This window comes from Harpegnathos saltator, unplaced genomic scaffold (assembly GCF_003227715.2).
Source record: "Harpegnathos saltator strain DR-91 unplaced genomic scaffold, Hsal_v8.6 scaffold18, whole genome shotgun sequence".
Classification (NCBI taxonomy): Eukaryota; Metazoa; Arthropoda; class Insecta; order Hymenoptera; family Formicidae; genus Harpegnathos; species Harpegnathos saltator.
Genome location: NW_020229961.1, coordinates 1,161,801 through 1,174,207, shown reverse-complemented (window position 1 = coordinate 1,174,207; position 12,407 = coordinate 1,161,801). Strand labels below are relative to the sequence as shown.

Genomic DNA, 12,407 nt, shown 5'->3' with positions numbered 1-12,407 from the left:
GAATAACGTTGCGAAGGCGAAATCGTATTTCGGCAAGTGGTTATATACTTAAGAGGAGAGGCGGGGGGGGGGAAGGGAAAGGAAAGGTGGCCCCGGTTTCTCATATTTTTTTGACACGTGTGTATTGATGGTTTTGATACCCGTGATGCGGTTCTCCTTCTAATTTTTTCTCTTTCTCTCTTTCTCGTGCTGTCAAAAAATAATCGCGACTTTTATCGCGGCCGTAATGCGAACGAGCGAGATTTACGGTCCAGCATTGCGCGGAACGGAGCGGCTCTCTCGGCTCTCTCGGCTCTTGTCTGTTAACGTCCGATTTATCTTATTTCGCGTAACCGACGGCGGACGCTATATTTCACGTATGCACAGCAGATGCAGGCGATGATCGCCGAGCTTATCGTCGAAGTTTGCAACTCGCGAATTTGATGAAACACACAGTGCCGGTAATTCATCGAGCGCGCGCCGGTTTACGACTTTGCGAAACGCGGCTCCACCGCGATATTATAGCGCGGAATTATGTTCCGCGGGAGCGGGAGTTAAATCGGACTGCACCGTCGCCCGAATTTCTCGTCGTGGTTGAATTGTTTGCGCACTGCGGAACGTTCTTCTCGAGTCGAGTCGAGTCACGGACAGGCCGCCGAGCAGTTGGCGTTGCCTGCAATATGCAGTTTCGATCGGCGCGATTATGAGAGGTGCCGTCTTGGAGAATATATTTACAAGTCGACGTCACGGCTGCCCCGGCGCTCTCCGGCTTACTCTGCATTAATGGCACGCGAAACATTCGCGTTGCATTTTAACAAGACGAGCAGGAAGAGGGAGAGAGAAAGTACAAGAGATAAGTAGGAAACTACGTGTCGCCGCACTCGCGTCCTCGTAATCTTTGCGGAGAACTCCATCCCACGGATTAAACGTGGAATCCAGAAACGGAACATTTTCACCGGACTTATCCCGGCGTTTATCACACTCCTCCCAGCTTCCCTCCTCCCCTCTTTGCGAGATTGTTTCGTTCGTCGTTCGTGACGTTGGCAAGCCGCGCGCGCGCGCGCGGCCTCTCGAGGATATTCGATTCGCGCGAATATATGTAAATGTAGTCTGTCAATATCCGAGTTCACGAGCAATCAGTTCGGAAGATATAAAAGAGCCAACCTCTCCCGACGGCTTTTCCGACTTATACACATGGACATGTTTACACTGCGCGGCGTATGACGGCACCATGAGAAATTCATCGACGCCGCGGATCGATTTTCATCTCGTTCGTCCAGCGCGAGTATTTTCGTTCTATATATTGGAAACCGGTCCAATATCCCCGCCGGTAAGAGCTCGTCGTCTTCGGCTCGGTGCCGATCTACTCGAGTGCTGCTTCGAGTGCGAAGGTATTCTCGCGGGAAACTTTCCGCGGATCTCCGTCGTTGCGTTAGCGTTACGTTCACAGCGAGACTCGCTGCGACCCGCTCTCACCGGCTTGACGGCGATTTTTTACTACTCGATACTTGATCCGAGCTTCACCATTCTCTCTGCCCTCCGTCTCTCTTTTATTCTCCTAATTCTCGCCGTCGAGTGAGAGAGAGAGAGAGAGAGAGAGAGAGAGAGAGAGAGAGAGACGCAAAGTCCCGACGTCGCCCGATTTTTTCCCGAATGTGGCAATAATCCGATCCCGAGTCCCCCTGCCTCGTAACGGCTGCGGGATAACGAGTGTAATGAAGATTCGTTTCACGTTTTACCGGCTCCACCGAGGTACAAACGAGAGCCCTACACGACGGAACGTTATCAATTTATTATTACGCCGTGCAGCCGGAGCGCCGAATTTAGCCGATGCGCGCGCGCGCGCGCGCGCGCACATGGGTCATCCGATATACAGGCCGTGTTATTACGCGAGGACACGCGATCGCTTTGTTAGCGGAAGCCTAATCGTCGTGCCGCGCATTCACTTTTGTTGGCTCTCCACATTTGTCCAAATTTGTCGAGGAACCGCGCCCGCACACACCGCGCGTCGTCCACTTTCTCGCGATTGCCTCGCGCTCGATAATGTCGCTCATAAGACGCGACTTTCGTCCTTGCAACGTCGATATCTTCCTTCGCTCCTTCGCTTATCCGCGTGCGTGTTCTAAAGTGGCGGTTTCTCTTCCCGCGTGTCTCGCGTGTCTCCGGTACGATTATTAAATAATTACGAGAACCTTGGGGAAGCCTTAAGCCATTCGCCGCCGCGCGAGGGAGGCCGCCTCTATTTTTCGCCACTGAACGCCCCGCAGTCTCCCGCTCGTATTTTGCACTAAGCGGCCCGAGAATGTGCACGAGATGCTTTCTCGCCGTCTCCGGGGAGAGAGAGCGGAGTTAACTCTCGAGTGTTTACGAAACGGGCTGAGCGCGGTCGAGCTTTATTAAATCTACTTATGATTTAATTTATTCGTCGATCCCAACGGAGTCGATCCGCAGTGTGCGCGTGGTGATTTCTCGCCGACCTCAAGTGTGTCCGAGGTATCCCGAATAATCCGTAAAGGGAATTCATTGCCAAATGTCCGGATACTTTGTCGCGTCGCGTGCATAATTGAACGTTGCGGCGATCCGGTCCGCGCGATATCTCGCTTCGGTGGATGGCATAATTCATGCGCGGGCCGTCTCGCTCTTTCGCTCTATCTCCCCGGCGCGCACCCACCGCATTGCCGAAAAATTCATATTAATCCTCCGCGATCCCAAACGACCGAGAAATCGCCGCTCGCCGGCCAAGTCCGCGGAAACTTCCCTTTGCTTCAGCGGGTCACCGCCGCTTTTCCTCCGCCTCGCCCCGCTTTCATCGGGACGCGAGTCCACCAAACTTCCACCAAAGCCATTTTCTCACTTGGAAGCTCGCGGGATATTCTGTTTAGCTTCGAGTTTCCTCTCTCTCTCTCTCTCTCTCCCGACTCTGATCTCTCTTCGTCCGGCTTGATCCTGAGAAGAGGATCGCTCGTCGTGACCGACGTCGTCGTCTCGTCGCCACCAGATCCGACTCTGGGGATTTCGCGTTACGTTATTTAGATTTCGCGACTCGACCGTCGCGATTTTCACGGCGCGTCGCTCTTATCTCGCAAATGCGCTTGCGATCGCTCGTATATTTAATTCGCCGCGTCGCGGCCTGTCGCGTCGCATCATAATCACCCCCCGCGCCGCAGCGTAATTAAGCCTTTTCTCGACTCGCGGTAAATTACACAGAGCGAGTATAAGTAAGCGGCGTATCAAGTTACTTTACCCTTTGCCAAGAACGTCGTCGCCGCTGCGCGCCGCCGTCGTCGTCGACGATGACGACGGCGACGCGCCTTGCTACTCGCTGCGCACGCAAATATTTGCCGCGAAGCTATGCGTAGTCTCCCGCTTGTCTCCGCTGAATTAGCATGAACGGAAATCGGTATATGTATGAGCGTCCTCGTAGTCGCCGCTTTCGGCTCGCGTTCCTCCCAGCAGCGGACGATTCCGTTAGGACTCACCGCCGAGTAATCGACCTGTCGCGCTGGGCGATTCTATATTTTTTCCGGTGCATTCATCCACCACGCATATCCGACAAATTAAAATGAAATATACACATACACGCCCCCCACCTCTATACGTGAAACGTATATATTATTCATGTCGTCGCGTGTGTTATTCTACCGCGACATTGTTGCCATGCGGCGGGACCCGCCACGTGGTTTCACGCAGTGAAACCGGATGTTGTTCCCCGAGCTTAACGTCAAAAGAAGGAGGGAAAAGGAGAGTCGCGCCTTTGCCCCGCTTGGCGAGGCCTTACCGCAGCATCTGGAAGAATAAAGGTTGTGTAAACGTCGCTCCGTGTACACGAGACACGAGAAGAAACGGTTATCGAAACGACACCCGGCTTAGAGAGAGAGAGAGAGAGAGAGAGAGAGAGAGAGAGAGGGGGGGGGGATGGGGAAGAGAATTCTGTCCAACGGGCGAAAGTCCAGCGCTTGGCGACGGGAATTTTCCTTTCGGAAAAAATGCATCGACCGCATTTTAGATAGACAGAGATCAATGTATTATTGAACGAGCGCGCGTCGTCGCGGTTGATTTGATTCGATGTCGCGCTCGCGAATCGGAATACGGACAATGATGCGCCTTACGCAACAAAATGCATGTGTGTGAGTATGTTGTTAGTACGCGCCAATGATGCGCTATCTATAATTAGACCGTTCCGCGCGGACGGCGCATCGATACGCCGCTTACGTTTGATTATTCGCGTTCCGCGAGATATCATCCCCTCGTCTCCGAGTACCGTTCTGTCGCGCATCGGCCGCTCGCTGCGGGCGAGACGCGTCAAAGACACGGAGCGTTATAAAAGATAATACACTCGACAGAGGGCTCTGTGCTGCGATACGAGCAATCGAATGAAGAGCTCGTAAGGAGCTCTCTTCCAGACGTATCGTCCTCCTTGGATTCAGGTCGAGCGAAACGCGTGAGAATATCTGATTTCTTATAGACAGAATAAAAAGAGGACATTTTCATTCATATCACATTGCCCGAAACGCCGAGTGTTACGTTTCGTGTTCGCTTCGATTTCTACGGCCTTTACGCGTCGTCGAAGACACCGGGAGGAGGTAGGTCCGCCTACACTGTAAGAAATGATGTGTTAAATTTGATAACATATTTCACGTGTCTCAAATCATCCGCTCTCATTTATATGTTAATTTAACATACGGTAAATATGTTAAAATGTGACACATATAATATGTAAAAAATTTGACATTTGAATGCCGTCAAGAATCACACAGTTTGTGCTAAATTGACATACAATTGAATGTTGTTACTTCAACATTTGGAAGAAGTAATAATGATCTATGATTTGATGAAATGAAAGTGTTAGATCGACATAATCTATGTGTTAAAAATTCGATCTTCACACATGTTAACTACCAGAAACGTTATCATCATCATACATTTAACACATGATAACTGTTGTAACGAGGAAAGTAATTTCACACATTTCAGGTATGTTGACTTCAACATATAAAATATGTCATAGCAAGAATCCATGCATTTACATATAAATTGTGTTGTTTTGATACTTGGAATTATGTTATTTTAAGATTTGAAAATAGTCGATCTTAATTTAACGCAACAACGATATGTTAAATTAACACACACACACACAACTGTGTAAAAGATTTAACACAAAACTTTCTACACACAAATAATCTTAACAAAAGTACGAAATGTTTTTGAGTGCGTAAGGGAGGCGGCAAACGGCGACGGAGGTGCGCCATGATACGCGCTCGCGTGTAGCTTTAAATTTAGATCTCGCGCGAGCACGGATGATCGCATCCGCGGCCGCGCGCTTCTCGAAAATTTCTCATCTCCGCCTCTCTTGGTACACGAAGCCGACGTCATTCCTTCGGAGACTTTCAGAAATAGCCATCAGCGTAAAGCTAACCGCGTTGCTCCTCTCGCGGAATTCCCACCGCGAGATTCCGCGAAATTCCGCTCACCACGAGTACAACGCCGGGTATCATGATAGAATGTTATTATTATCCCGATTAACGTCTCCTTCTATATTTTGCCGCCGGCTCTCGCGCACGTCAGCGAGGGGTAATCACCTCTCGCTCATGCGAGCGGAATCTGCAGCAGCACCTTTGACACCGTCGCCGACGATGCTCGCGTAGGCGTAGGCGACGAGCATCGATTGATTCTTTTAAGGTCACTGACTCGGCGACTGAGCGAGATCTCTTTAATAGCGACTTTGGAAAAAAGGGAGTGAAACGCCCGCCGGCGGCGCGACGTCATCAATGAGGCCACTGAATGAACTCGGAGCTCGCGCGCTATCAGCGCGCATGTGTGTGGGTGAGCGTTTTTCTGATGGAAAACACCGCGTAGTGTCTTGTTTGAACGTGGAAACTCGTCGCGTCGTGTAGGACGCTACGGCGTGACCGCAGATTTACGGCTGCCGAGAGCCGCGCGTCGGATCGAACGACACGTGTTGCTCGATCCGACGCGCACAGCGCTGCTCTGAAATGCCGCTCAATGAGCCACGACACCGAATACGTCGTCGAATGGCGACCGGCGGATCGGTTGCATTCCCCGGGTAATAGGTGCTATCGATCTTTTCGTCCTCTCCCCCCTTTCGTGCGCGCTTCCGTTCCCGGGCTCTCTCTCGCCCAGCGGACGACGATCGTTCTTGTTGTATTCCCTGCGCGTGTCTCCTCGACGTGCCTCTACCTGCGCCTGCCGCATTTGCGTCCTGCATACCGTAAGGCGACGCGCGACGCAAGGTCTCGAGCGCGCTCGATGCATCCCGATAAACTATCGCATGAATGAAGGAATGGCTGAGCGGCCGCGAATCGATACGACGTTGAAGCGCGGCGCGGCTTAAAGTACACCGACAAGTCGGCGGAGACCCATCGAGGAGGAGGGACGCTCTGAGAGAGCCGATCGTGTGGCCGTCGCTGTGAGTAAAATGTTTGACAATAGATAGACGTTGAAGTGCCGCTGCTGGGACAAACTTTACGTTAAGCGCACTCTCGGCAAGGTCGCTCGCGCGCCCTCCGACTTCTCTCGGCCGACACGTAAATTCGAGTTTCTCTCGTATTTCTTACGGTCGTTAATACCAGTTAGACGTGGTATATCTAGACTGCGTGTTCGAGAAGTGAGGGTAGAGCTCACGTAGGAAGAAACGCACTCTATTTTCTCTCTCTCTCTCCCCTCTCTCTCTCTCTCTCTCTCTCTCTCTCTCGCTCGCTCGCCTACTCTCGATGGAAGGGAAATAGGGCAGGCAATTGCTAACCTGTACGACTGTATATAGCCGCAGTCTTTTATTTTTTCTGATTTAGTGATCAACCTAGATCACCGTGTCTGCAGCTCACTTTGAGATATATACAAGTACAGCCGCTGTACTGTCGTACAAGTTAGCAACTGTCTCCTCCCCTGTTCCCCTTCCATCGAGAGTGTGCGGAAGAAAGAGAGAGAGAGAGACCCGACTAGAAATTTATCCCATGGTCCTGATCAGGTTAATCTCATCAGGTCCTAATAAGATAATACTATCGGGTCCTAGTAAGTCATGTAACGCAGCGTGGATATCAGGACCTTAGTAAGGATTCATAGTCAGGTCCTTATTGAGTTACCTTATGGAATTCTTATTACGTTTCTTTCTTTTTTTTCAAATTATGGCTCCTGATTACTCACCACGGCTATATTGAATGATGACATTAGAAATAAGAAATGACACGCTGAGAATTCTTTCATGTCATTTCCAAATAAAAAGATATTTGCATGAAATAATATTTTAGATCGCTTGTATAGCGATACTTGTAAAATGTTTCGGAAAAGAAGCATAAAATGAATATCATAAGATCGTAAAGTATCACAAGGTGACAAGACACAAAGCAGTGTTAAAGAGAAAAGTTGCATGTCCCGTTAATTTTACAACTATTTATTGACCGCTAAAAAAAGGACAGTTTCTATAGCATTTTACAAATTTTATATTCAAGTGATCCGAAGTGTTTTTTTTTAACGCAAACATCTTTATATTTGGAAATGACACCTGAACATCAAGTTTTGTTAAAACTTGATAATGCAAATCATATTAGGTGCGTACAATGAATAAGATCCCGACAAGGACCTGATTAACTGAACCATATTATATCATACACTAGGTGTAGGTACATCAAGGTCCTAATCGTGGACCCAATCGTTATAACCTTATAAAGGTCTTCCTTACTCATTTGTCGTTAGAACATTGCAAGGACTGACTTACTTAGGATTACCTTTCATCCACTCTATCAGGTCCTTATCAATCTTAGGTGAACCTGATCAAAATTTCTAGTCGAGGAGAGCGCACAGACAAAACAGAGTGCATTCCTTCTCTACGTGAGCTCTACTCTCACCCTGAAATTCGGGAGAGCGATTCGGTCTAGGTACACTATGTCTGTAGTTAAGTACGCTCGCATGCTGCCGTGATACGGATTCTTTTCACTCGGTGTGCAATACGCGTACGACAACGTGGAGCTTGAGCAGAAGTCGGGAACGCGCGCCGGTGAAAAAGTGCTGTCGGCGGACGATGAGAGACTCGTGCTTTCCGCCGCATCGAACAATCGACATCGCGATGGCGGGTCGTTAAATCCCTCGATAAATACTCGTTCCGCGTCGCCGAGCGACGCCGCTCGCTCGCTGTATCGCAGCTGTGAAATCGCATTAAAGTCGGCGCGGATCCGCGCGAGGGTGGATGAACGCGAGTGCGCGCGCGCGGAACCGATCGTTTTCGCGATCCATGTGATAATAAACGACTCGTCCCGCGCCGCCGCAGCCCGCGGGATCGTTCGCTCGGCTCTTTAAGCTATTTGTCACGGCGGGCGCGGGCTTTGTCCGCGGCCGAAATCGTCACTCGCGCGCGTGCCGTTCTCTGTGCAAAGAGAAAACGGACGAAAAAATCGCGGCACGTCGAGTGACATCATACGACTCCATATTCGTGTCACGGCTGATTCATGCCTCCGGACGTGAGATCGAGGGGCGGGCAGTTTATTAAATAAATAATTCACCGATGACCTTAAACGCGCACACACACGCGCGCGCGCGCAAACTAAAGTTGCACGACTGAATGTCGCGCTGGGTTTACTGGCTCAAACTCTTGGCGGATTATTACAACATTCCGGGAAACGTCGTATGTATATCTCGCCCAACCACAGCGCCTACTTTCAAAGCGGGCGCGCTCGCTCGCGGTTCGCGAAACGCGAGGCGAGGCGAAGCGAGGCGAGGCGAGGCGAGGCGAGGCGGCACAGCGACGAGAGCAAGTAATGCGCCCGATGTCTATATCTCGCCGGCGCGGCGCGGCGCGGCGCGCGGACGCGTATAAACGCGGACGCATCAACTCAATTGTCTACACCCACCGTGAGGGTAACCTTCGCGGTCCGTTGACCGTCTTTGTAGTCGCTCGGCTGGATCTAGTGTATCGCGTCGTCCTCGTTTTCATCAGTGACGATTAATCCGTGACCTCAGCTTGCATGAAACGTGACCGGCAGGCCCCATTTAAATCGAGCATGACCGCTTCCTCGAAGTCGACGCGATCACTTGGCCTATATATTACAATATATATATATATATTTCGCCCCCCCCCTCCCCCGCCTTGTCGAGGTAAGGAATGGGGCTCGATTCGCGTGAAACTTTGATTTCAATTTTCTCGGGATTATTAGCGTCCAAGAATATCCAAGTTACACACACACACACACACACACACACAGAGAGAGAGAGAGAGAGAGAGAGAGAGAGAGAGAGAGAGAGAGAGAGAGAGAGAGAGAGAGAGAGGGACGATGGATGTTTGCAGGTGACGTGAGGCCGCGCGCATCCCGCTCGGTCGTTCGGAATTTTTTTCATTAATACGTCGCAACTTTGTCGCGTTCGTGCAACGTTCGAGGGTCCAACGACTGATGTATGTGTTGCGTGTGTGTGTGTGTGTGTGTGCGTGCGCGCGCGCGACACAGTTCTTTTTTTCTCGCACGATTAAACGAAACGTCACGCCGCGTTTCCGGAACACGGACGAGTTGGTCGTTGAACGGCGAGCGTTGTCCTCGTTTCGATTAATCCGCTCGATTTGTTTCGCGACTCGATGACGCAATTAAGAAGAACGGGCCTCTCTCCGTCCACCGAATTATCCGATGATACGGCCGAATAGTTTCCGAGCGACTGGTAATCGCGCGGATAATAAAGTAAACAGCTCGCTCGCTCGTCCAGCCGTTGATCGAAATACGGGTACCGCTGTTGGGGAGCAACGTAATTTAGAGGAGGCTATTTCGGCGAGAGGCCGATGTGCGGTGACTCCTTCCTGGCCCGGCTGAACGGCGGTTTGTCAACCGCCCGGGCTGGCCCGAGCGAGACAACGGCGGCGGCGGCGGCGGCGGCGTCGGTTTGACAACGCTGTCAACGCTCCTCCTCCATTGTCCGACTGCGCCAATTAATGAAACGGTGCTCGGCGAGAAAAACGCGCGACAAAGGGAAGTAAAAATGCAATGGTAGCTTTTATTGGCGTTGGATACCACCTAGACCCGGGGTTGTGTTGTTCGCGCTCCGCTCTCTCCGCTCCGCTGCGGTTACGAAAATATTCCATCGGTCTCGGCTTGAACGACCAAACACCAGTCGCGCCGCGAGAACAACGGGGTTGATGACTGCAACAGCAGCGACGCGTCAGGGCGTCGGGGCAGACAGCCGGCAATTATCAAGCGATGTCTGCTTCACGGAGTACCAACCTTTATTCGATTACATCGCAACGACTGTATTTTTTTCATTTTATCGCGCGTCGTTGAAAGCCCGGCAGATTTCGCAGTTGCGCAAATCCCTCTTCGTTAGCTCCGGTCAACGTGCCGTCCGCGAGTTTTCGATGGCTCGCGTCGTCGATGAACCTGCGCGGCACTTTGCTGCGATAATTGTTGCTCGGCAGCGATCATTGACAGAGGGGCGGGGGGCGGGGGGCCCCGGATACCTGTTGCAGGCGCGTAACAGCATGGTATGGTATCAGTGTGACTGAAGACTGCTCCCTCGAAAGATGAAGAAGCCTCATCATCATGTCCTCGCGTGCGCCCTCCTGCTGCCTCTGGCGCTGGCCCTCAGCCTGCAGGAGGACGACCTGGTCTTCGACGACGTCGGCGAGGACAGCGCGAACGAAGCGGCCGCACCGACCGTGAACTATCACCCGTCTTCTCGGCTCGATCGTCACGAGCACACGCTCGAGCCGTCGTCCAGGGATGGCAAGAGGCATCGCTTCGAGAGGCTGTGGGGCGTGCCGGACACCGTCGTCCCGGTTGGTCATATTTTCAAGATGAAAATTCCCCGGCAGGCCTTCTCGGGAAACGTGGATTTTTATGAGGTGAGTTTGTGAGGTGGGCGCGCGCCCGCGCGGCTCGTTCGTTCTACGGCTCCGATTTCCACGCCACGTGACTGGAATCCTTCCGAGTCCTGCCGGTCTTCGGACAAATTCCCGGCTCAATCCCGAGACTCGAAAGTCTTCGAGCGAGAAGAAGATAGTTGAGGGAGCGGGCACACCGCGTTGAAAGTGTCGGGGAGCACTTGCGCGGGAGGACTAGCAAAGGAGGAGAGACTTGTCTCTCATCAAACGCGCATCGTACTCGCGCGCTGAGCAAAGGCTCGCTCACGAATTAAAGCGCGGCCTGAAAACGCACGTCCTCCTTCGCTCGCGCGTACTCATCGTCGAGCCGCATGGCACACCGTGTCAAGTGTCAGCAGCGATGTGTCCCTGCCACCGAGCGCTATTGATTCACTTGTCCTCACATCTGTCCTCGCATTTTCTTCCCTCTCGAGCCCTTGCCCGCCGACTCGACGTCGTCTCGTTGAATCCATATTTGCGATTCAATTTGCTCCCCGCATTCGTCGCACACGACGAATCCCACGACCGGAAATCCTTCTTAGCTTGAATGGCACTGGTCTACCCTTTGTCCTGAAAATTATTCGACCTAACCAGCCGGACACGTTTCTTCGTTGTCCGGAGTCGGAGACCGCGCGAGAAAAAAAGCCACGCGATGCAACTTTTCGAGCACGACAACGGTCGTGCAACGGGAAGTACAATTCGCAACACGAGTTTAAAAACAACGACGTTAGGTCCACGAGACGATCGATCGCAACCGTCTGCCGCGATGGTTGTACTGGGACGACGCGGCGTCTACTCTCTCGGGCGTACCGTCGAAGAAGGACGTAGGCAGTCATCACCTAACCGTGAAGGCCATCAGCAAGCACGGCGACATCGCCAAGGATCAGTTCGTTGTGCAGGTGATACCCGAAAAGCTGGAGGAACTCAAGCACAAGGACGGGAAGGTGAGTGTGAGCGAGAGTCGGGAGGAAGAGAATGTTGGCTCCGGGATCTAACGAGAGCGCGAACAACGCGTGAGAGAAGCGTCGTTAGCCGCTTGCAACGCCCCGCTGGCATCATTTCAAGTTTCTTATCCGCGTCGTCGAACAACAGGTCGCCGCCTCTGTGTGTGTGTGTGTGTGTGTGTGTGTGTGTGTTGGCCTACGTGCTCGTTTTACTTTGCTCGCTAATGAATAATATAACTTGAAGATAGGAACGTACTCGTGTCGTGTAACGACACGACCGACACTGCGACAGACACTCGGACGTGTCTGTGATACTCGACGAGAGACAGACAGATAATGTTCGTCCGTTCCTCGTCATCTTCCTCGATGACGCTGATGATGAACAGAACACGAAGTAACATCATCGTTTTCGTTGCTTCGGTGTGTGCCTCGCATGCTGCATCCTATTTTCCACGGCCCGTTTTTTATTTAATCGCGCGCAGTACAGCTCGCGAATCGATGGATTTATAGTGGAATTTATAGCGGTTTCTGTCGCGTCGCGTCGCGCCGCCGCCGCGATATAAATCGCCGTCGAAACGGTGTCGATCGCGCAGCTATGCCGTCGCGTTTAAATGTCGTAAAGAAATTACTCCCGC

General features: G+C 51.8%; 1 protein-coding gene across 5 annotated transcripts in view; it reads left to right on the top strand.

Annotated features, from left to right (window-relative positions):
* Window positions 1-12,407, top strand: part of LOC105181232 (dystroglycan) — a 69,569-nt gene that overhangs the window by 47,620 nt on the left and 9,542 nt on the right. For 4 of the 5 annotated variants that reach the window (XM_019840504.2, XM_011137859.3, XM_011137857.3 and 1 more), the window contains exons 2-3: window positions 10,436-10,810; window positions 11,560-11,772. In XM_019840504.2, the coding sequence (XP_019696063.1) occupies window positions 10,490-10,810; window positions 11,560-11,772 (534 nt within the window). In that variant the 5' untranslated portion in view covers window positions 10,436-10,489. Of the gene's footprint in view, window positions 1-10,435; window positions 10,811-11,559; window positions 11,773-12,407 lie in introns of those variants that run through there. The other variant, XM_025297549.1, reaches the window with a different exon arrangement.